This window comes from Zingiber officinale, chromosome 5B (assembly GCF_018446385.1).
Source record: "Zingiber officinale cultivar Zhangliang chromosome 5B, Zo_v1.1, whole genome shotgun sequence".
Taxonomy (NCBI): Eukaryota; Viridiplantae; Streptophyta; class Magnoliopsida; order Zingiberales; family Zingiberaceae; genus Zingiber; species Zingiber officinale.
Window position 1 is genome coordinate 108,693,415 of NC_055995.1, and position 24,530 is coordinate 108,717,944.

General features: G+C 37.2%; 1 protein-coding gene and 1 non-coding gene across 2 annotated transcripts; one reads left to right on the forward strand and one right to left on the reverse strand.

The window, feature by feature from the left end:
- Positions 1-102: 102 nt before the first annotated feature.
- On the forward strand, positions 103-185 carry TRNAL-UAA. Its single transcript has one exon. It is a non-coding gene; the product is annotated as a tRNA-Leu (tRNA).
- Positions 186-12,227: 12,042 nt separating this feature from the next.
- LOC121985315 (F-box/kelch-repeat protein At1g67480-like) lies at positions 12,228-13,465 on the reverse strand. Its single transcript, XM_042538681.1, has one exon. The coding sequence runs from the start codon at positions 13,450-13,452 to the stop codon at positions 12,367-12,369; it is 1,086 nt and encodes a 361-aa protein (XP_042394615.1). The 5' UTR covers positions 13,453-13,465; the 3' UTR covers positions 12,228-12,366.
- Positions 13,466-24,530: the final 11,065 nt, after the last annotated feature.

A 24,530-nucleotide genomic window follows, 5' to 3' on the forward strand; every position in this document is an offset into this window, starting at 1 on the left:
GTTGGTCATGTATACTTTTAATATAATATCGTTTATCAGATAATTAATTCGTTAGTCATGTATACATTTAATATAATCTCATTTTTATCTGATAATGTATCAGCTGGTTTGCCCGAGTGGTTAAGGGGGAAGACTTAAGATCTTCTGCACATAAGTGCGCATGGGTTCGAACCCCATAGCCAGCAATTAATTTTTTTAAAATAATGGTTTGCTTTGAATGTTCAAACATTTTAGCAATAAAATAAATAAACTTAATTCATATAGTTTTTTTTAATGATAGTTTGCTTACGATGTTTAGACATTTCAGCAATAAATAAACTTAATTATTAAGCACAAAAGTTTAACTCCTACAATTGACGCTTTATCCAAATGGTTAAAAGTTCCTATTTAGTTTTCTAACAAGGTATCTATCTGTAAAGTCAAATGAAGAAACTATTTAGCTTAGTTTGCGTGTTAAGGGTGGCTGAAAACAAAACAACTAAGAGTTGAAAGGGTGTGTTTTTTGACATAATTGTCAAAGAAATTTGTTTTAATTCAGATAATGAAACTTCACCCAATTAATTACGGTAGTAATGGCCTTTTTGGCATAATTGTCAAAGAAAAGCTCTTTTTTATTTTATCAATCAAGGTGTTATGGGTATCTTAGGCTACGGTGTAGCGGTACCTAAATCTTAGGTTTCTCATGTGCTCACGATTCAAAATACAGAGAGAGCAAGAAATTTATCTCTTGCTTTTAATCATTAGGACCATTCGTCATATGTGGACTAGATTGTTAGTTGCATTTTTAAATTTATTTTAATTGTCAGTGGAAAATTTTTATAACATCATATCAATCATCTCTATTATCATTATGTTTCCGGATTTACTTTGATGATCGATAAAAGAAATTTATGAGATGGGCGCCAATCACCTCTAAAATTAATCGGATGATAAGACATTACAAAAAAAAAATTGAAAGTGTCATGGATGTCTTTTTATTCTGAAGTATCTAAGTACTTCTCAAAACTCCTTCACATTAATATTAATGTACTCTCATATGCACATTCTAAACCAGCAAACGTTGCTTCATCCTGGTTGTGCTTCTTTTTTTCAATCTACAATATCTATTTTTGTTTTTTTTTTATATATTTTTAAAGTTGATGTAATTATGCCTTAGGTGGTTGGGTTAGAAAAATTAGACATCCAACAAACTTTGACAGCATTTAATCTTTCATTCAAGGTAGATAACTCCCTCGTGTTCCAACTTTCTTTCTCAAGTTTCTTAATCTAGGAAAAAATTATTTCTTAAAAAAATAAATTTACCACAACCTTCGATCACTTAAGTACCTCTAAGGTGAACAGTGTCCCTCCAAAAACATACTTCATCGTAAACCAAGGGTCTTATCCCCCAATTATCCCAATTATTCCATGAAGTGTTTCTAGAATTCCTATACTTTAGGATATTTCAACTTTTGGTCTTATAAGTTCAAAAGTTCAACCATGAACTTTACCTCTCCTCAACATATGAATGAGGTTTAACTGTTCTAGAGTAATTGTGTAATAGTTTGGTTCTATAATGGATAGTTAAGGATTTAAGGTTCGAGTTTTAGCTATAACGTATTACAAAGGATTTTTCCTTTAGTGAGAATACTACCTAAAAATGTTTATCATTTGGATGAGTCTCCATAAGCGCTTCTCGATTTATTCTGCTGGATTGTGAAAAAAAATTGTGGAGTCAGCCGATCATCTCTAGGATTAATCAGTTCGAAGAGCTGGATACCTGGATTATCAAAAAAAAAAAAAAAAGAATGAGGTTTAACTCTTATGTTAGATTTCTCCACATAAAGAGTTACCTCTACCTCTCTAACTTTGAGATAGGTCTGCCCACGGGTGGGGTATGAATCGAACCAGTCAATTATGATTCAATGGTCCAATTAACCGTGCATCGCAGGTTAAGTTCAATGAGTTTTTATTATTAATAGATGAATGTTTTTAATAAATTAAAAAGAATTATGTTGAGGGGGAATTGTACTGGGTCTTCTCTTAGAAGGTGAAGTATCCTAACTAACTATACTAGAACAAATTGATATTTATATGTATTAGTTAATTATTTAATAACTAACTATAATTTTCTTTTACTATGCAAAAGATGAGAAAGAGAATAAGTAATTTTTTTTTAATGATTGAGATTATTTGATATTTTTTATCAATGAATATGATTTAGTATCCATTATTCTCTAAGTTCTATAAATAAAGAGTTAATTTTATTATTTCTACATCATCTTCACTAACAATCAAAAGAAATCTAACTAATAACTTGTTAACAATGTCACTTCATAAGGTAAAAAGGGTAAAAAGGTAAGAGAATTATGTGGGCTTTAATTCTCTCATGCCTTAATGGGGATACGTAAACAATTTAAATAAGTGCAAGTCTTTTTTAAATGAATTTATAATTTTAATTTTTTAATATAATAATCTTGAACTATGATAAACCATGAATAAACCATAAATTGACGATTACGAACCGTGAATCGTAACCATCTTGAACGGTTAAGGTTAAGAGTTGACCCGAGGAATGGTTGAACCGGTAGTTCTAAGCCATCGAACCGTCAGTTTCAAACCGTGAATAAACTGTGCATGAACCATGAGCCGGTGGTTCTGAACCTTGAATCGTAATCATCTTAGACAATTAAGGTTAAGAGTCAATAAGAACGGTTTGTAGGACCTTTCTCATGTGGCTGACAAGAAGGGGTGAATTGTCCTTAAAATACAAACAAACCTTTCTCGAACTTTTGAATTAACTTAGACAAACACTTGTATAAAAAGAAATGATTTGCATAAAAAGACAAAGAGGCACGGAAATATTTACTTAGTTTGCAATCAGAATATTGCTAATCCAAGACAGTGAAAACTTATTAAGAAAATCTCCTTCTGGTGGAGTAGCTTCTTACAATAGTTTGAAGCAGAATTATAGAACAGAATAGAAAATGAATTCATATACAAGTGATGATTTGAACTACTAAAATTAGGGCTCTATTTATAGTTTGCTAGTCGAATCTGACTGTTTGTTGTCGTAGCAGCTCCGGATGCCTAAATGGGGTCTGGGCACTTGGACGTGGATAAAACTTTATCCACACCGGCAATGGTTCGCAAAGATAAACTTATCTTGGTCCGGGCATGGCTTGACTTCAATCAAATCATGTATTAATTTCAACACCCTACAAGACGAAATTCAAATTATAAGGAATAAATCATGAATTAAGAGAAAAACCATCATCAAGCTCATAATGGATCTTGCTTTGTAAACATGATAAAAATTATAAATTAAAACATTCAAATGTATAGAGAATATCACAAATCAACCCAAAAATAATATATCTAATCATTGCTTATCAGGGCACTCGGACGTAGCTGACATGCTCTCACTCAGCATCGTATCAAGGAGGTGCCCTTGGGGTGTCTAGGGGGTCCGGGCACCCGGACGGTTCGGGTACCCAGACGATCAACACTAAGTTGATTGCCCGATTTCTCCTCTGTTCCAACTTTGTTCATTTGGGTGATTTTGGTCATCCAAAATTGGCTCACCTGAATTCATCTTTCGGCCTTCTCCTCAAGCAATCTTCCGCTCTGACTTCTCATCCCTTTGAAATGCCACGCACTTCCTTCTCGTCCGCTAGCGTACACTTCCGCAGCATCTTGTATCTCGGACGCTCCAAGTCCGTTGACTTTCTCTCGTATCATCCTTCTCGCTAGCTGTGTCTTTCACTTAACTTACTGTGCTCCTAAATTTCTGCACATTTAGGCACAAGGCATCAAACACACAAGACCTAAATTAACTCGGTTGACTACATCAAAACTACCTCGACGTACTTCTCCTTTTTTGATGTACATTAATCCGAGTTAGAGTTAGGGTAAAAACATAGAATTAATAAAATGACAATTAAAACTAAAATTTTGTAAATTGTAAAATTACAAATATAACCTCCCACTAGACTTAAGCTTTCATGTCTCATTCTCCCCTTTTGATCATATCAAAATAAAGTTGGGGGAAAAAACCACAGTGAGATAAAAATTTAAAATTTTTTCAAAGGGTTAAGGAAATAGAATTCAAAGTAAACAAAATTACAAAATATTTTTCTAAAAATCTAAAATTTCAATATTTAATAACTACACTTGTCAAATTTAATTTAAAAATAAATTTAACACTTCAACAAGTTTTGAAATTTTTTCTTAAAGTTCAACGGTAACGGTAGCATATGACTATGCAAAAAAAAATCTTCACAATTTTTTTAAAAGTATTTTAGCATAAATGGATTATTTTATATAGAAATATAGTTTTTACAAAATAAATTTTAAAAATAGATTTTTTTTATCTAAACAAATCTCCTAAATTTTTCTAAGTACTGAGAACATAATGCATAATTAATGAAAATTTAAATTTTTTTAAAAAATAAGGTTTTGAGACTTTTTAGTTTTAAGAATAAATTTAAATAATCCATAAAAAATTTATTATTTATCAGAAAATTTTAAAAAATATTTTCAAATAAAAATTCAACGGTGTATCGCTATAAAAAATTTGGATAATTTCTAACAACAAAAAAAAATAAAAAAAAATATTTTAAACAGATAGAATTATTTTTAAAAATAAATATTTTAAAAATAGTTTTACTATCCTAAAAATCGGGCTGATTTTTCTAGGTATTCAAAATATAACGATAACTCTCTGAAAAATCTGGACTTTCAAACTACATCTTTGGAAAAAATTTTAAAATTTAAATTATGATTTTTGACCTGTCCTCGACTGATCAGACTTCCCAAGCTCGAGCCGTGTAGTCAGGCCTGGTACTTTCACTAAGACAACTTCTGGCTGGCCCTTTAGCGATCAAGGCGTGAAAGATGGGCCCCTCGTCATAGCTCCTCCTCTTCATCAAGACTCAATACGGGTGGTACATCTGAACGGTCATCCTGATCTGTCTGTAGCTAAACCCGAGCGAGACAAAAAGCATTAAGCAACAACAATGTCGAGGAATTGTAACCTCCTGTCAGAGAATAACTGCCACACGTCAGGGATTCCAGTGGTCTGCTATCACCTGCGAATGGAATCTTCCTTCCACCAATAAGAGGCCACCGTACATCCTCTCTCACTCGACAGGCCTTGACACCCGACATTCTCTAATATGTATAAGTATGACATGTACTTTACTTTATATGGCTTGTACCAAGGGTGGGCTCCATAAGCGCCCCGGGGTCGATGGAATAAGACTCGGGCCTCGTTAGGGATGGGCTCCTAAGTGCCCCTAGGTCGATGGAGTAAGACTCGGGCCTAGTATGTTTGCCTTGTAGGGTTCAAGACTTGCTACCTTGGACCTACATAGGTTGCGCGCAATATGTAAGTGGTACATAGCCGGGATCCCCTTTAAGTTGATAATATGTTCAAGTATATATGTAAGAAGAAATGGTTTTAAAGATCACGAGACATACACATGTTTTTTCGGATACATGTTTTCAAAATCATATTGCATATACCTTATGATCATGTTGTGATGATGCTATGATTTATGATATGCCATGATTAGATATGATTATGTTATGTTTCATGTTATGCTTGATATGTCATGCTACCTTATGATGATGCTATGATATGCCATGATTAGATATGAGTATGTTATGTTTCATGCTATGCTTGATATGTCATGCTACCTTATGATGATGCTATGATATGCCATGATTAGATATGATTATGTTATGTATCATGCTATGCTTTAAAGAGATGATATGCCATGACTAGTTATGATTTTGTTATGTTGCATGATATGCTTAAAGAGTATGATATGTTATGTCATGACTAGTTGAGATCATGTTATGTTGAGATATTCTTTGATCATGTGATGATTTTCGATTTTAGTGAGTAGGAAAGGGACTTACTAAGCCATGAGTGCTCATAGCTTACTTTCCTTGTACTACAGATAAAGGAAAAAGCTGGATGAGCTAAAGGAGCAGTAGGAGAGGCAAGGAGATGTGTGTGGCGGTGGCTAGGCAACCAAATAAGAACCTGCTTTAAGAACTTTTAAGAATTGCGCTTTGGTTTCGTAAATTGTAGTACTATATGGGTAACTTGATGTTATGTTTCTATTTATCTTGTTATCATGTTATGGAAACCATATTAGTGTAGTTCGGATTTGAAAACAAAAGAAAAGTTTTATTAAACTAAGAAAATTATTTCAAGTCTTCCGCTGTAATATGTACATAGAGTATCGTAGCCCCGTCCCTTAGGGTTCCATATCAAATTACATAATCAGTGAAAATTTCCCAAAAAATATACTATGAGTTTATTCATTCTAGCAACAGGGAGAAAAATTTCAATAATAAATATGAACAGTATGCAATCGAGCTTAATTTTGCAAATAAAATTAGCATTCCTAAATTTAAAACATGCATAATCATTTATTTATGCTAAGTAAGATTTTGGATCCAAAATAAATTTTTACCTACTAGATTAACAAAAAATTTCTTGGGTACAAATTTTTATAATACTTTTCTAATTCGACCCTTATCATATTTAAGGTACCAATTTAGGCTTCTATAATTTCTTGAAGTATTACCATAGTTTATATAACGATCTAGTCATAGATTTAATACCTGAATATAATGCGTCAGGAGGTACTAGACATACCACACTTACCATATATGCTCTAAAGTTTGTTTCTTCCTCATCGTTGCAGGTTTCTTCTGAGGATCCTCCCCTTTGTCTATACTCTCCTCTTGATGACTTGTCATCAGTGCAAGTCTGATGTACTCCTCCAAATCAAATTTTGATGATGACTCATCCCAAGTCACCTTTAGAGTTGTGAGTTTTGTTGTGCTTGGTCTTTTCTTTTTGTCCTTCTTCAATCTTGGGCAGTCATCCTTGATGTGCCCTTTTTTATTATAGTGATAGCATCTTACCTTCCCTTTTCTTCTTTTTTTTGGCCTGCACTTCATTGAATTTATTAGATCTAAAAAATATCTTAAATTTTCTTACCATAAAGGTCGTTTCATCATCGTTGAAGGAAGTTTCGGCATCTGATTCGTCCTTCTTAACTTTTAGGATAATATTGTTTGATTTTTCTATGTCCTGAGTATCTACACAACGAGACTTATGAAATTTAAAAGTAGAAAATAAACTTTTAAGCGTCCTTATCTCGAGATCCTCAGGGGGTGTTTGGTTGGGGGTTATCGTTGATAATATTGGTAAGTTATCAACAAAAATCTTGTTTGGTTTAGGTAATGAGTGATTCCTTCCATGTCAACAAAGTTAGCATGCAACCCGGAATTGCATTACCTCCGAAATCTAATGTTTTGGATGATTCTGGGGTTATCGATTATTTGTTCCAAAATTACCCTCCACAATCCTCTCCTCTCTCTCCTCTTTGTCCAAAGCCATTGAAAGATAACAGAATTAATTCTTATTTCCTTCGTCTTCGATGTTGCTGCCAAAACTGCCTTCGTCATTAGCCGACATCGCCCACCGACCGTTCGGCCCAGCACCGAATAGAGCAAGGAAAATAGTTGCCTTGGCCGGAATAGTAAACTTTGCTATTTCGTTGGCTCAAGGGAGCAACAGGTCACTTGGAGCAACTCTTTGGCTAGAGGGAACAGGGAACAAGGAACAACAACAAGGTTGTTGCCTCCTATGGTCGAAATAGTCCTTGATGGAAGCAACAGGTTTGGATGGCAAGCAAGGCTGGCCGACAACCTTCTTTGGCCAGAGTAGCAAGCTATGCTGGTCATCTACACACGGTGGAGTAATAGCCCTCGTCGTTGGTCGGTGAGATCAACAACTTCAAAAGTTGGCCATGTTGGTTAGTCCTAGGAAAACGTACCGGTTCCACCGTACAAAATTTTTTTGTACAAGTGTCGAACATTTTCATAAATAACCTATTGTGTTCTTTAGAAGTTAAATTAGGAATCGCAGACGGAACTTAACATCATTGATTCCAAATTTAACTTATCTATTCTTAATGATTTAGATTTGAATCGCAAGCGGAACTTAACACTATTGATTCAAATCCACCTATGTTATTAATTCCATTAAATATTAATTTCCAAAATTGGCTTCCAGGACTGCATGACAAGTCACATGACCTTCTTGGATATGGGAGCAACCACCACCGCCTAGACAAAGTCTTTTAAGGAAAGCTAATACTTAATTTCCTTAAATAACTCTAGGTTAACCAAAAAGAACAATTGAATCACAAATTCGAAAAAGAAGAAAACACAAACTTGAAAAACTAATTCGAAAAACTAGATCTAATGCCTCTTGTATTTGGAATTCATAAAAAAAAAAAAAACTAGTATGATGTGGAAAATAATTGCTAATTATACCTTCTCTTTGTAAACTAACGACCTCGAGATCTTCTGCCGTATTCCTCGTCTCGCCTTGGACGTCGTGTGGGCGACGATCCTCCAAGATGAACACCACCCAAAAGCTTTCTTCCTCTTCCTCTAAAATCCGGCCACCACCACCACCAAGGAGAAGAGAGCAAGGGAAAAGAGAAGGAGAAGGGGCCGACCACACCAAGATCTCCAAGAAAGAGAATAAGAATTGTTGTATCTCATGAAGCCTCCTCACCCCTTCTTTTATAATACTTGCCCAAGGCAAATAAGGGAAGAATTTTTACAAAAATTAAAATCTTCCAAGAGTTTTTTCTTTTCCCTTTTATTTTTTCCTTTTCTTTCCTCTTGATTGAATCAATCACCAAAAATAAATTTGATGATTTTATTTTTTTTTTAAACATGGTCGGCCACCTTGCTTGGGCACCAAGCAAAGGTGGCCGGCCCCCATAAGAGGAAAGGAATATTTATTTTTTTTATAAAATTTTACAAGAAGAAAAACTCTTATAAAATTTTACAAGCTCTTTTTCCTAAAGTAGGAGTTAAAAAAGGAAAGTTCTAAAAATTAAAACCATGTTTTAAAATTTAAAACTTCTCTTATAAAATTTCCTTTTTTAACATGGTGATAGAAAATTTTAAAATTTAAAACTTATCTTCCTTTTTCCTTAAACCATGAGCATGGTTAAAAAAGGAAAGTTTCAAAACTTTTAAACTCTTTATTAAAACATGTGACCTAATTTAAATAAGGAAAGTTTTTAAAATTAAAATATCTCTTTTAAAACTTATAGTTTTCTACAAAGAGAAAATTTTAAAAATTCAAAAACAACCCTCCTTGTTTGAATATTGTGGTCGACCCCTACATGCTTGGTCACCAAGCAATAGAGTCGGTCCCTATAGATGAGGATGTGGCCGACCCTTGTTTGGTCACTAAGCATTGGACCGACCCCCTTCTTGGACACCAAGATGAGCTTATATTTGGATGGACTTGAGGCTTTAATGAGGCTACGATAGGGACTTAGAGGAGAAATTGGTTTTGGCCTTCCGATAAGCTTGAGTATCCCGTGTTCGCCCCGAACACACAACTCAAGTTCATCGATAATAACTCATTCCACTAGAGAGTTATTATCGCACTACCGCACCAATCCCAAACTACATTATGGGCTCCTTCTTATCATGAGTGTGTTAGTCTCCCTGTGTTTAAGATAACAAATACTCACTAATTAAGTAAGTTACTAACAACTCGTTTAATTAATGTCTAGTTCCAAGAGTAGTACCACTCAACTTCATTGTCATGTCGGACTAAGTCCACCTGCAGGGTTTAACATGACAATCCTTATGAGCTCCTCTTAGGGACATTTTCAACCTAGATAACTAGGACACAGATTCCTTCTATAATCAACAACACACATTATAAGTAATATCATTTCCCAACTTATCGGGCATATTGATTTATCGAGCTAAACCTCAACCTTTGATAAGTCAAAGAAATAAATATTAAATATATGTGCTTGTTATTATATTAGGATTAAGAGCACACACTTCCATAATAACTAAGATTTAGTTCTTTTATTAAGTCAGTACAAAAAGAACTTACCTAAATGGTCCTACTCAATACACTTAGAGTGTACCAGTGTAATTTATTAATTAAGATAAACTAATACTTAATTACACTACGACTATTCCGATGGTTTGTTCCTTTCCATCTTAGTCGTGAGTAACTGTTTATAATGTATAAAGAACTGTCAACATGATATTCTGTGTGTGACACCACACACAATGTTGTCTAATATATAAATTAATTGAACAATTACATTTAACAAATAAATGTAGATATTGACCAATGTGATTCTTTTATTTCAAAAATAAATGTTTACAAAAGCTAGGATTTTAGTATACACTCCAACAGGCCAGCGGAGTCGAGGAGGAGCAACAATTTCTTTAGAAAGCTCTTCTTTGGTCGGCGGTTAGAAGAGGACAACCCCTTCCTTTCCCTGGTGTTGGGTGGCGACGACAACCACAGCTGTCGTGACTAGTCGGCGACAACAAGAAGAAAAAGGGGAAGCCCCTTTTCCTTGCTCTGTTCAGCGGTGACAACGAAGAGGGGAAGAACAAAAGTCACGGGAGAGAGAAGAGAGAAAAAGGTTTTTATTCAATTAAATTAATTCAAAAGGTCAGGGTAAGTTAGTAAATGTAAAATTAAGTGGTTACATTACCTAAGTTGAACCAAACATCTAATAGGTTATGTTTTCATAACCTTGGTTATGTGATTACCTAGTAATCACATAACTAAAGTTATGCATGATAACTTCAATCAAACATATTTTTAGAGATGTAGTAAGTATCTACTAAGGTTGACCACTTTGGAGTTCTCGGAAAGACGTTAAGTGTGTATCTTAAAAAGTCACAATTTGTTACATTCTCTCCAAGATTGTTGAGTTGGGTGATCAAATCTTTGATCTTAGTACGAAGTTGAGCTATCTTCTCTCCCAGATTCATTCAAAGATTCGTCAGTTGACTTCAGATGATGTCCCGTCTCACTAATTTTGCTTCCGAAGTATTCTCGTGAAGTTTTAGGAATTTCTTTTAGAGTTCTTTTGCAGAGTCATACCTACCAATCCGGCTGACCTCCTAGGACAGAAGGACGCTAAGCAAATAAAATTCTACTTTTCCATTAGTCACAAAGTTGGCTTGTTCCTTCTTTGTCGACATGTATTCTTCTTTGTTGATTCCTTATTGATACTTAGGTGCTGCATCCATGCGTTTTTTCAACGTTGCGAAGTCTCCCTCAAATTTTGACGGGTACATACTGGATCCAACCATTTCTTCTGCTTCAAATGATTGTCAGTCCTTTTGAAAAAAGTCTAACTCTGACACCACTTGTAGGACCCTTTCCGATGTGACTGATAAGAGAGAGTACATTACCTTGAAAATATAAACAGACTTTTCTTGAACTTTTGAACTAAGTTAAATAAATACTTGTATAAAAAGAAATGATTTGAATAAAAAGACAAAGATGCACAGAAGTATTGATTTAGTTTGCAATCAAATGATTACTTATTCAAGATAGTGAAAGCTTATTAAGAAAATCTCCTTCTAGTCGAGTAGCCTCTTATAGCAGTTTAGCACAGAATGAGGCTAACTTTATTCTTTTTTATTATTAATAAAAAAATAATAAATAAAATAAAAATCATTTCAGTGTTAATTTTTAAAAACAGTACCAAAACTTAAATACTAGAATTATTATGGTGTTGGTTGTTAAATATCAACATCATTGTGATATTTATTTTTAAAAACTAGTACTACTATAATACTACTGATTTATAAAAATTAACATTACAATATAATCCACTAGTATTACTATAATACTATGTGGTGCTTGTTTTTTAAAATCAACACTATAATGATTAAAGTAATTTTTTATTTTATTTTTATTAATAAAATCAATTCTTATTATTAATTTAATTTAATTTTTTATTCCTTTATATTTAGATATTAAAAAATAGAAAACAATATTTTTATATTTTTTATTAATCTTCTTTTATATTTTTTTTATTAAAGCTTTAAATTTAAAAGTAAAATTAAAATTAAAAATAAATAAATTTAGAGGATTATCTATTAAAATTTAAATTAAAGTTTAATTAATTAATAGAAAAGTGATAAGAGAATATAGATATAGGAAAATTGAAGGGGTAAAATAGAAATAGAAAAAAATCAAGGGATCAAATAGAAAAGAGATGCACCTTTCAGACCTTCCCAAACCTGGATGCGTTCGATGCGTTTTTGGACAGTTCTAAAATTTGTGTGCGTGTTTGAAAAAGTTGCCGAATAATTTATGATTCATATGCAGCAGCGCAAGAAAATTCTTCCCATACGCGTACGTGAAAATAAATTAATTAAAGGAGCACTTAATTAATTTCTACAGGGTGGAGTTGCATCGTTAATATATAGGATAGGGGCAGGATGGTAAAAACAGGTCTAAATTAATAATTAATAATAATGGATTGTACTAATTAATTAATGGGAGAGCTGCAGCACGCAGCAGTGACTGCACAGCTCCTTATTCCCATCCTCCATCAACGGCTCGAAGGTCCCCCACGCCTCCCCGGCCCCCGCCGCCGTGTCGAAAGCATGCACCACCGACATCGACCTCGGTTCGCCGTCGCCTGCCGCCGACTGATACCCCGCCACGAAGTAGAGATGCGCCCCAATCTGAGCCATGGTCAGGTACACCCTCCTCATCTCCTGCCTCTCCGCCACCAGCGACGACAGTTGCTGCATCTGCGACCGCTCGATCACGCTCCATATGTTCAGTTTCCCGTCGTAGGTCTCGATGTGCCCCTTCCAGCTGTTGAGGCAGTCGCCGGAGCTGAAGAGCCGCCCTCCCACCTCCACGATCTGATTGGGGGGCACGTCCAGCTGCCACATCCCCGGCATGAGCTCCCACTTACCCTGCTCCTCGTCGAACACCTCCGCCGAGCTGCGTTCCATCACCGTGAGCCAGCCGGCGCCCTCCCGCTGCGCGAATCCACCCACCACGTGGAACCGGCCCTGCCACGCCACGCCCACGCACTTGTGCCGCATCGCCGCCATGTCCGGGAGAGGCGCCCAGGCGTCCCGCGCCGGATCGTACACTTCCCCCGCCGTCGTGCCCCGCGCGTTCGACACGGAGCACAGCCCGCCCGCCACGAAGATCTTCCCGTTGCACGCCGCGCAGGCGAAGTCGAACCGCTGGAGGGCGAGGGGAGCGCACGCGGACCACTCGCCCGATTCCACGTCGTAACGGACCACGTCCGGTCGCACGTCCACGTCTCGCTCGCCGGACGGGGGTTCCTTGAGGCAGAGCCGGCCGCCGATGACGTAGACGAAGCCGGCGAGGGCCACCATGGAGAAATCTTTGAGGACGTGGCCAGGCGGGATCCCCGGTATCAATCCGGCGTAGCCTCTGGTGTTGTCGCAGGGGTTGTAGTTCTCCAGCCAATTGGGCAGGGTAGCGTCGGTGGTCTCATCGCGGCCGGAAAAAGAGAGGAAGATTCTGAAGCCGCTGGCCGGATTCTGATCCGGTTGCGAAGGAGACAGAGGAGGGGAAGACAAGGAACCCATTAAGAATTATTTATCACAGAAGCAGGAGGGAGAGGGAATCGAGGAAGAAGAAGAGAGCAACATATATAGAAGAGAGTTGGCGGAGCAAACGAGAGGGTGGAAATCTCAGAGGTTCTAGGAAAGGACATGGATCTTCCGTTTGGCATTTGTTTTTTATATGTATGTATGTCGGATATCTCTAGATCACTGTAGTCTAGTGGTGGTGATGCTTACAACTTCAAGAATGGAAAAAACAAAGAAGACGTCTATTTCAATTATATCGTCCTTGTCGACCGTCGTCATATTTGATATAGCATCTAGTGTAGTATTTTAAAGTATTGTTATTTGAAAAAACATTTAAAAAATATATATATATTTATCATGTGGAAGTGGAACATGAATTATATTGCTATCTAGTTAGCTGAGTTTTCCCCATTTCCGCTTAATCCATTTTCGACTGGGTTGAGTTACGTTGGATTATTGGAAATTTTCAAATCCATAGAGATGATAGGCTAACCCATCCCATCCCGTCCGCTATATGGCTAGATTGTTATTCACCATTAGTCAACTAGAAAATCATAACAATATTATATTGCAAATTCAATCATTAACAACAATTTTATTCGTTAAATGACTCATTTCTAATTAACTTCCATGTGTAGCCACAATTGTGCAGGTATTTATGCACCAGTTGGATGCACAATGACGGGTCCTCGAACAAAAACACGGTGTTCGTTGGCATTTCAACCTAAGTAGATAAGTTAGTTGACTACTCCAATATCAGTCAACTACTATCTTTAGGAGTTGATTGCTCTAAACCCTAAAATTGATCAAATCATAATAATTTCATGATTTTGAGTTCATCAATCAACTACTCAACTCTACCAGTTGATTGACACTCTAAATCCAATCACTTTAAGGTTGAATCTATTGGTACAGACAACATTCAGATAATCAAATTTATATTTTGACATATGACAAATGATTTAAAATTAAAATTTAAAAATCCTAATGAGTCAAAAGAACTAGACACTGGGCAAAATGGGTCTTAGTGGATTAAGTTGACAAGACACTGATGAGTTGTCGAATTAAACATATGACAGGAAAGACTTGGTGGATTAATTAGCAGGATTAGACATCAAGTAGAAGGATGCCCACAGACATTAAACTGAGCAAGTCTAAACGGGTTAGTAAGATTAGATGTTTGGCCAAGTAAGAAAAATAAGATAAGTTCAGGAGAGGTATCTAGGCGATGATTCGATTAAAAAACCTATATGAGTTTTGAAGTTGAGATAAGACAATGCTAATTATCAAAAATAGAGCATATATTGTACTTGCTATACTTTTTATTGTGCTGATTCTATTTTGAAGAAAATAGAATTTCGGTCGATCAAAAGGGAGATACAATTGACAGGATAGTTCAGGCAACTAAACAAAGAAGTTTGGTCGCCTGAATGATGAGTTGGTTGATGACGTATCATGTATCGATTTTGAGAAACTGACGTGACATGGATAAACATGATAATGTTGATGTGGCAAATTGAACAATCAAAGATAAGCCTAAAAATTGACATGGCAAAGATAAGTACAAGCTTTCTAATGTGTCAAATGATGTGGCAGAAGATAAGACTCAATTAGATGCTAATGTGGTAGGATATCAAGTGACTGGAAGTAGATAAGGTGCTTGGGTTGATCCGATTAGCAAATGCACCTGGATGGAAACGCTGGCTTATACAAGGATCAGTCGATCGATACTACTAATCGGGCTATTGAAAAATCGATCTGATTAGTGATGAGAGTGGGATAAGCTATGGATTAATCTATCGAATTGGGGTTTTCAATTGACCAAAATAGGGCTATAAAAAAATTTGAAGCATAGACTCATACAATCAATTTAAAGCAATCATCAAAGTGTTCAAGCATCCAATTCTTTCTAAAGTTTTGTTTCTCTGTGCCCGAAGACACTTCAAGTTCATTTCACTCCATCGAGTTTCATATTCTTATTTCGGTAACTTTTTCTTGCTGCATTTCATTTCAAGAGATACAATAACTCTTTAATGGAATCTCTTTGTTTGTAAGATATTTCTTCACCTTTGAAATTATTTCGGAAAGGAGAAAATTAGTAGTATTTTGGAGAATGATCCACTTGACGGATCATAGTGGAGTAGCATCATAGGGGGGGACCAAGTAAATCTTTTTATTGTGTTTTATTCCGCTTCTATCTAATTTAGTATTTTGAAAAGAAAAATAAATTTTAAAAATATGTGATATTCACCTTCCCTCTGTCACTCTACAGTCCTACAGAATCCATGTCATGCTAAGAGACATCACGTCTCTTTGACTTTCCTCGTTTACTTAGTACAAGTTGGCCTTAATTTATTAGAACTTCATCATTATAGGATTAAAAAGTTAACACGAGGGGTGCTACTCCATAGCTTGTGTACTTAGCATGAGTCCACTATCTTTTCATCCTTTGTGAAAATCTTTCGAAGGCGGAGAAACAAGACTTATTGATTGGTCCAGAAGCTTTGAATGTTGCACACTCCTCTTAATGCTTCCCTAATTGCAGAGCTTTATGAACACTTTTTGAGCATAGAATGGAGAGTTTTGAAAGTAGACTAGTGATTTTGAATGCTGAGCTCAAAGTCCTTTAATAAGATTTTTTTGGTTGATCTAATAAGCCTATTTGGTTGACCAATTCACAACTTATCCCTTCTTGTCGTTGATCCAGATCAATTTTTCGATCTACGATCTATTATTCTAGTCGACCAAACCTTGTTCACACCATTATTTCATCCAGATACATCCACTGATTTGATCCATTCAGTCTTATCTAGATTTGTTCTTATCTTATCTGAATCTAGTCTTATCTAGATATACTCTTATCTTATCTAGATTCAATCTCATCTAGATGTTTTCTTACCTTATCTAGATTCAACCTTATATGGATTTGTTCTTACCTTATCTTCTGTCATGTCAGCTTCCCGTTGCTTATCCTTAGCCACGTCAACTTCCTGAAGTTTATCTGTCAACATCTTTTTGCTAACATAGTTATTCGGTAGACCAAACATGTTGGTCCGATCGACTAGATCTTCGGTCAATTGAAACATTTATTCAATCACTGAAATCTTTTTATTTGGAGTGCACTCCTCCAAGGCTTCTCATTATCATCTGGTCACCTTTGACATGTGATACGATTGGCAATGGAGGGGCCCAAGAGGAAAGGGTGAGAAGGGTCAATGTCATATAGCAGTCAAAAGTCAAGAGGACGTGGCGGTCAATAGTCAAGGTGACTTGGCAGTCAATAGTCAAGATGACTCGGCAGTCAATAGTCAAGCTGACTAGGCAGTTAGAGGCAAGCATATGGGGTAGTCAGAGGTCAGGTAAACTTGTCGATCAAGGGGGCAAAGTAGTTGAAAGACAAAGGGAGACGACAGACGGAACACCGGGCACAGATCGGAGGATCGGCAGAGCTGGGTAGAGGCAGCTCGATCTACAGGCCTGCGATTCGAAGGCCTGGAAGTGCAAGTCACAAATCACAGGTCGGAAGCGGCAGAGCTGTGTAAAGACAGCCCGATCTACAGGCTTATGGTCAAGCGCCAGGAAATACCGGGTACAGAGTACAGACCGTGATCGACAGGGCTGTTCAGGGTTAGCCCGACTAACAAGTAACGCTTAGAGGCTGGATCTGGTCGAGGGGTGTGAGGTAGATGCAGACCGCGATAAATAGGATGTGTGAAGCAGGAAGCAGAGCGCGCAGAGGTGTGGTAAGACACAGAGATAGGCTGAGGTTATAGAGATATGCTGAGGTGACGGAGATATGCTGAGATCTTAGAGATGTGCTGAGGTCTAGTCAGTCAGACTGTCGTCCTCCTTCGACTAGACTTGTGAGGGAGGCTTGTGATACGGTTGGCAATGGAGGGGCCCAAGAAGAAAGGGTGAGAAGGGTCAAGGTCATATAGCTGTCAAAAGTCAAGAGGACGTGGCGGTCAATAGTCAAGGTGACTTGGCAGTCAATAGTCAAGATGACTCGGCAGTCAATAGTCAAGCTGACTAGGTAGTCAGAGGCAAGCATATGGGGTAGTCAGAGGTCAGGCAGACTTGTCGATCAAGGGGGCAAAGTAGTTGAAAGACAAAGGGAGACGACAGACGGAACACCGGGCACAGGTCGGGATCGGCAGCTTGATCTACAAGCCTGCGATTCGAAGGCCCGGAAGTGCAAGTCACAAATCCCAGATCGGAATCGGCAGAGCTGGGTAGAGGTAGCTCGATCTACAGGCCTGCGATTCGAAGACCCGGAAGTGCAAGTCACAAATCCCAGATCGGGATCGGCAGAGTTGGGTAGAGGCAACTCGATCTACAGGCCTGCGATTCGAAGGCCTGGAAGTGCAAGTCACAAATCCCAGATCGGAATCAGCAGAGCTGGGTAGAGGTAGCTCGATCTACAGGCCTGCGATTCGAAGGCCCGGAAGTGCAAGTCACAAATCCCAGATTGGAATCGGCAGAGCTGGGTAGAGGTAGCTCGATCTACAGGCCTGCGATTCGAATGCCCGGAAATGCAGGTCACAAATCCCAGATCGGAATCGGCAGAGCTGGGTAGAGGTAGCTCGATCTACAGGCCTGCGATTCGAAGGCCCGGAAGTGCAAGTCACAAATCACAGGTTGGAAGCGGCAGAGCTGTGTAAAGACAGCCCGATCTACAGGCTTATGGTCGAGCGCCAGGAAATACAGGGTACAGAGTGCAGACCGTGATCGACAGGGCTGTTCAGGGTTAGCCCGACTGACAAGTAACGCTTAGAGGTTGGATCTGGTCGAGGGGTGTGAGGTAGATGCAGATCGCGATAATAGGATGAGCTAAGCTGTGCAGGAGTCGGAGGATCACAATTGTCCGTCAAGGGTAATCATTACATACCAGTGAGATGTGCGAAGGCGGAGGTTCCTAAACGAAAAGATACCCTCATAACCAATAGTAGCCTGACAGATGTCCTTCGCTACAAGACAAAACCCATGTGTAAAGGCGGAGGTTCCTAAACAAGAAGATGCCTTCACGACCAATAGTAGCACGACAGGTGTCCGGGATATACGACAAAGCCCAGCGTCTAACGTTTTCTGACAGGGTTGCAGGTTCTGGAAGCAAGGCGGGTGCATAAAAAGGAGGGGATTCCTCGTACGCGGGGACGCTCTCTCGTCACTTTTTCCACAACTTTTCATTTTCAGTCATTTTTTTCGGTTCTCTGCTTTTTCTAGGGAAAAAGGACCTGACTTGAGCGTCGGAGGGCCTGATCCGGGGACTTTTTCCCTGGGTTCTGGTCTCTAACGTGAGGAGGGAGATCGTCTGAGTGTGTGCAGGATCCTGCAGCATCGTCAGCCGCCTGTGGGAGCCAAATCACCCACGACTTTCCGTCAACAACCAGGCCGTCGCGACCAGCCTTCGTCCGACTCAGCTTTCGGACAGGATCAACATGTTTGGACTTTTCTCTTGCCAAGCATCCAATCACCCTTAACCTATTTGGATTTTTATTTTGTTAGTCATTAGATTAACTTTGACTTGACTAGACTTTCTCTTTACTAGTCATCCAGTCAATCTTAACCTAACTAGACTTCTCACTTGACTCACTTTCAAGCATCCAAAGATTTCCTTGAGCTTAGAAAAGTAAGCAACAAGCAAACTTCATTCTCATAATTATATTTGTTCATTGATTATTGTATTTTCTTTATTTATTATATCTTTGTATAATGTTTGTGAGAATTAATTTGCAATAGGTGTCTCCGCCACCGGAGGGAATTTGAGAAGGAAAATTATAGAGGTAATTTTTAAAGTAACTCACCTAACAAGTCATAGGATATGGAGTAGAAACTAAGTGTTTTGATCCATGTAAAAGTTTATGATTTGTGTTATGTTTTCGTTTCATAACTTGTTGGTGCAATTTCTTCTGGATCAAGATTGACCAGGTCGACTAAACTTGAGTTAGCTCAAGCTTGAGTCTTGATGTTTGAATTTTGATATTTAACAATATATGGATATTGCAAATGTAATTGTCCATATGGGAGACTGATGATCAAAGGTTATCCAGAAGAGTTAAGTAGGTCAAGGTTGACCAGATACATAATTGAGAAATCCTAACTAGAGGTTAGGAAAGGGCAAGTCCAATAGAAAGGTTGACAAAAGAAGAAAATCCAGGTATGTCGGTATCAACAAGACACTTGGTGTGAAAGTCCTGGTCAGTGAAGCCAAACAACTATAAAATCGTGGTAAGTGAATCTAGGCAATTGGAAAGCCTTAGTGAATGAAGCTAGACAGTTGGAAAAAGTCCTGGTGAGTGAAGCCATGTGAAAATCACTAGTGAGTGAAGCTAGGTAGTGAGAAAGTCCTAGTGAGTGAAGTCAGACATTTGGGAAGTCCTAATGAGTGAAGCTGGGCAGATGAAAGTTCTGGTGAGTGAATCCAAGTGAAAAGCTTTAATGAGTGAAGCTAAACAATAAGAAAGTTCTAGTGAATGAAGCTAGACAGTTGGAAAGTCCTAGTGAGTGAAACTAGCCAGATGAAAATCCTGATGAGTGAAGCTAGGTGGGAAAGTTCTAGTGAGTGAAGCTAGACAACAAAGAGTCTTGCTAGTGAAGCCAGGCAATAGAAATCCAAGTAGATCAAAGTTGACTGGACATTTGGTGATAGTAAGTCCAAGTGGATCAAGGTTGACTGAGCACTTGGCACGAGGAGAAAAGTCCAAGTGGGTTAAAGGGTTGACTGGACACTTAGTGACGAAATCCCAGCAGGTCAAGGTTGACCAAATGTTATGCAATGAGGAGTCCCAATAGATCACGGTTGACTGGATCTTGGGCATGGGAACCTTAGATTTGAGCTAAGTAAGTTAGGGTTGGTCAATAGATCAAATGATTGATTGAGCCAGAGTCAATTGATCAGTTGATCGATTGGGGCTACGCCAGCTGATCAATTGGCAACCATTCTCGTAAGCACATAAAGGTTCCCAATCGATCAACCAATCGATTGAGCTACTCCCTAATTGATCAGTTGATCAATTAGGCTGGATTTTATTGTGAGATTAATAGGTAGCCGAAATCGATTGGTCAACCGATTCCGGATCTTCTGTGAGAGCACAAAGGCGCTCTGAATCAATAAGTTGATTGATTGAAGTCTCCTCAATCGAATGGTTAATTGATTGAGATATGACCATTGCGCAAGTTGCGAGCTTTGGATGACTGTGATGAGTGGGATCTGACATGACAATCTATTGGGAGCAGACTCAATTGATTAGGAGCCCTAAAAGCATAGATATAAAGGCGACGATGAGTCCAAACGTGATAACACTTCACCGATTCTTCTCCACCATTGTTACCAGTTCTTGAAGCTTCTTGGAGACAAGTATTATTGTACTTCTAAGGTTCAAGAGGTGATTATAAGCTACAAGAGATCAAGCAAGAAGAGATTTTTATTGTATTTATGTACATTTACTTCTTATTTTGAGTTATATTCTTGTGTGAGCTTGTACGAGGTTTCTCCATCTCCAGATTATTTCGAGAATGAGTGTTTTCATGGTAGCGAGTGTTCTTGAGTGTGGATCCTTAGATTAGTCACCTCATCATGAGGTGGATACCAAGTAAGTCCTTTGTGTTAGCATCGAAAGAGTTCACTTAGAGTATTTCTGCTGCAAAAGATCATCATCGATGAAGCGAGCAAGCTATTCACCCCCCTCTGGCTTCGAAGTGTTCCAATAAGTGGTATTAGAGCGAGATCACTCTTCACCGGACTGATCACCGTAAAGGAAAAAGAGCTAGAGGAAGAAGAGGAAGTTGAAGCCCTAATTTCAATAAGTCAAAGACTTCAACTTCAAGATGAATTTATGAGATAGACTCGGATATGCCATAAGGATGCCTCCTCCATTCATATCTACAAGCTTCGATTATTAGAAATCAAGAATCGAAAACTTCTTCATGATGGAGATAGGGTAATGATTTACTCTAATGGAAGATTTTCAAGCTCTAACAAATGACAAAGGTAAAATCCTCAACAAGAGTAAATGGAGTAAGGAGCAAATTCAAAGATGTGAGGCAAATAACAAAGTGATCAAATTATTTATCAATTCAGTGCCTAGCAACATATTGAGATACATAGGAGAGTATGAAGATTCCAAGGAACTTTGGAGCAAATTGACAAAGATTCACGAATATCCCTCTACTGTATTAAGTCAAGAAGAATTCAAAAAGGGAGACTTATTGGATCAAGAGAATTCAGAGGTCGATCCATCCTCAAGAAAGTGCAAAGACAAAGGTAAAGGGGTATACTCTTTATTTGATGTGCACGAGAATTCGGAGGTAGGGGAGCATCATTTTTTGACACCGGAGCAAGAAGAAATCTCTAGTTCAATGTTAAATAAAGAGGAAGATTGTGCCACCTTCACAAATCAAGAAAAAGTAAATGGAGGATCAAGTGACATCCCTAAATGTGAAGGTATAAAAAATTCAATTGCTAATAATAATAATCATATTATTTGTTTAGAGTGTAGGGAGAAAGGGTAATACAAGAGCAAGTCCCCTAAGTTGACCAAGAAGAAGGGTCAATTGGCACTTGAAGGCAAGGAGAAGGCCAAGGAAGTTGGCCCCGTTGTACTAAAAGGTAATAAACACATTGTGTATTTCTTTTGCAACCAAAAAGTGCATTATCGGAGTCAATGTCCCAAGGGGAAGAAATCGATCAAAGTCAAAGGAGAAAGCTCAAATCAAGGGGGAGCTCTCAAGAGCAAACCCAAGGTATCATTTATTGATCTGGTTCCTTTAAGTCATGATAAAAAGTATGCTAAGTCTAATATCTATTATTTTAATGCTATTTATCATGAAAATAGGAACCATAATAGAATTAAGGAAAAATATGTATCATATCATGCTAGAATAACTCTTCCTAAGAATAGGAAGCTAGAAAATAATTTAGACAAGACCTCTAAGGATTTTAGATATATGCTTAAAAATAAAAATGCTCAAGGAAATCAAGAAAAATTCAAATTTAAGGAGTTAAGGATAGAAAATCAAGTCTTGAGGTCAAGACTTGATAAATTGGAAAAGATCCTTAAAAATGGAAAACATATTTAAGAGATCAAATGGGCATAACCTAGGGATAGATAGACAAGAGTCATTCAATGACCATAGATGTTTAGGTTATAAACCTAAAGCCAAGAAGAATATGCCCTCATACCATAGAGTTCCATAAAGCTATGGAACTAACCCTAGGTCAAGGAGTCAAGTCAAGGTTTCAAGGGAGACTATCCCTAAAATATACCTTGAAAGGACCAACGTGACTAAGACTTCTAAGAAACCTAAGAAAGTCATTAAGAAGGTCATAAAGAAAGTTATCCTAAAGTTGATCTAGAGGAGTCTAGTATGACCAAGGCTTCTAAGAAACCTAGAAAGGTCATTAGGAATGTATCAAGGGAAGTTATCTCTAGTGAATACCTAGAACACTCAAGGAGCACAAATAGATTTTGGGTTCCTGAGAGTGTATTCTCTATACTCTAGATGAGTTTAGAGAGTATCAACTCTAATTGGAAGGGTAGTTAACCCAATCTTGCTGAAGTTGTCACTTCATGGCAAATTTAAGATATTGTTACACCTTAAAATGAGAAGGATTAATTGGTTACTCTTTGGAAGAGTAAAATATGTCAAAATTTAAAAATCTAAGCTCAATTAAAATTAGCCCAAATAGGAAGAGTCAAAGAAATACCAAGTTGAGATTTTGGTATTCTCTTGAAAAATAAGGGCAAACTTAGGTCTATTATTTAAATTTAGAAATTAATTAGAGATACTTAGATAAATAATATAGGTATATTATTTATTCTAAATTGTCATGTTTGTTTGCCCATCATATGTCATGATATCATATTTTGCATTCATATTACTATAAAAAATGTCACATGTCATGTCATACATACATCATGTAGCTATAGTATGTATTCTTTTGAAAATTATTCATTTTGATGTATGTCATAAATCATCATGCATTATTTTAATTCCTTGTAATTAAGGAGAATGACATTAGCTATCAACTGACATCCTAGGTGAATGATCACATTTTAAATACCTAGATAGATATGCATGAACCCTTAGATTAGGGTAAAACTAATATCTATATCTCACAAATACTATAAGTTAATTTGTATATATTTTAGTGAATATTAGATACAAGTGAGATGTTAGGAGGACGAACAAAACTCAAGATATTTATTTAGTGTATCTTTTGAGTTTCAATTTCATCAAAACACTTAGTTAAGTGTCATCCAATCATTGGGAAAGCTAGTGTACAAGTCATGCGTATTTAGTTCAAGGAACATGGTTGGAAATTGGTTTTGAAAATCATTTCAAAATTCTTTTAGAAAATCTTGGTGAAAGCTATCTTTTGATAGGAATCACCATTGCATAGTTAAACACAAACTAGAGCAAAACATTGAAGTTTTCAATGGTTTTAAGTTTTATGTCAATCTTTGAAAATAAGAATTATTTTCTTAAAAAACTATTTTTTTTCCCATGATAGTATATGGCATAAATAATGTCTACGCAAAATTTTATGATTTTTTAGAAAATCGTAGAATTATTTAGGCATTTCTGAAATTTGGCCAAAAGTTGATTTCAGAAAAATAAAAAACCCAATCGATTAGCCGATCCATTGGGGAGGGGGGTTTCAATTGATCAGTTGATCGATTGAACTAGACTTTTCACAAACAGAAGCTCGTGGAATCGATTGGTTGATCGATTTACCCGAACTTCAATCGATCGGTTGATTGATTGAAGTAGTTTTGTCACGAACAAAAGCTCGCGGAATTGATTAGTTGATCAATTGAATGACTTTGATTGATTGAGTTCTAACTTTAATCGATTAGAAAAGCTATTTTTGGTTGAAATGGTCTTATTTCAATCCATTAAGCCACATTTAGTCGTGTTAACCATCCTTGACCCTATGAAACTCATTTATGAACATTTAAGAGTTGTTTTCTTGATAAAAACAAGAATGAATTGGTTAAGGAAGACTAAATTAGAGTTTAGGATGAGGTTTAGTTTTAAAGTTGAATTTTGAACCTCAAAACTTTCGGTTTGGG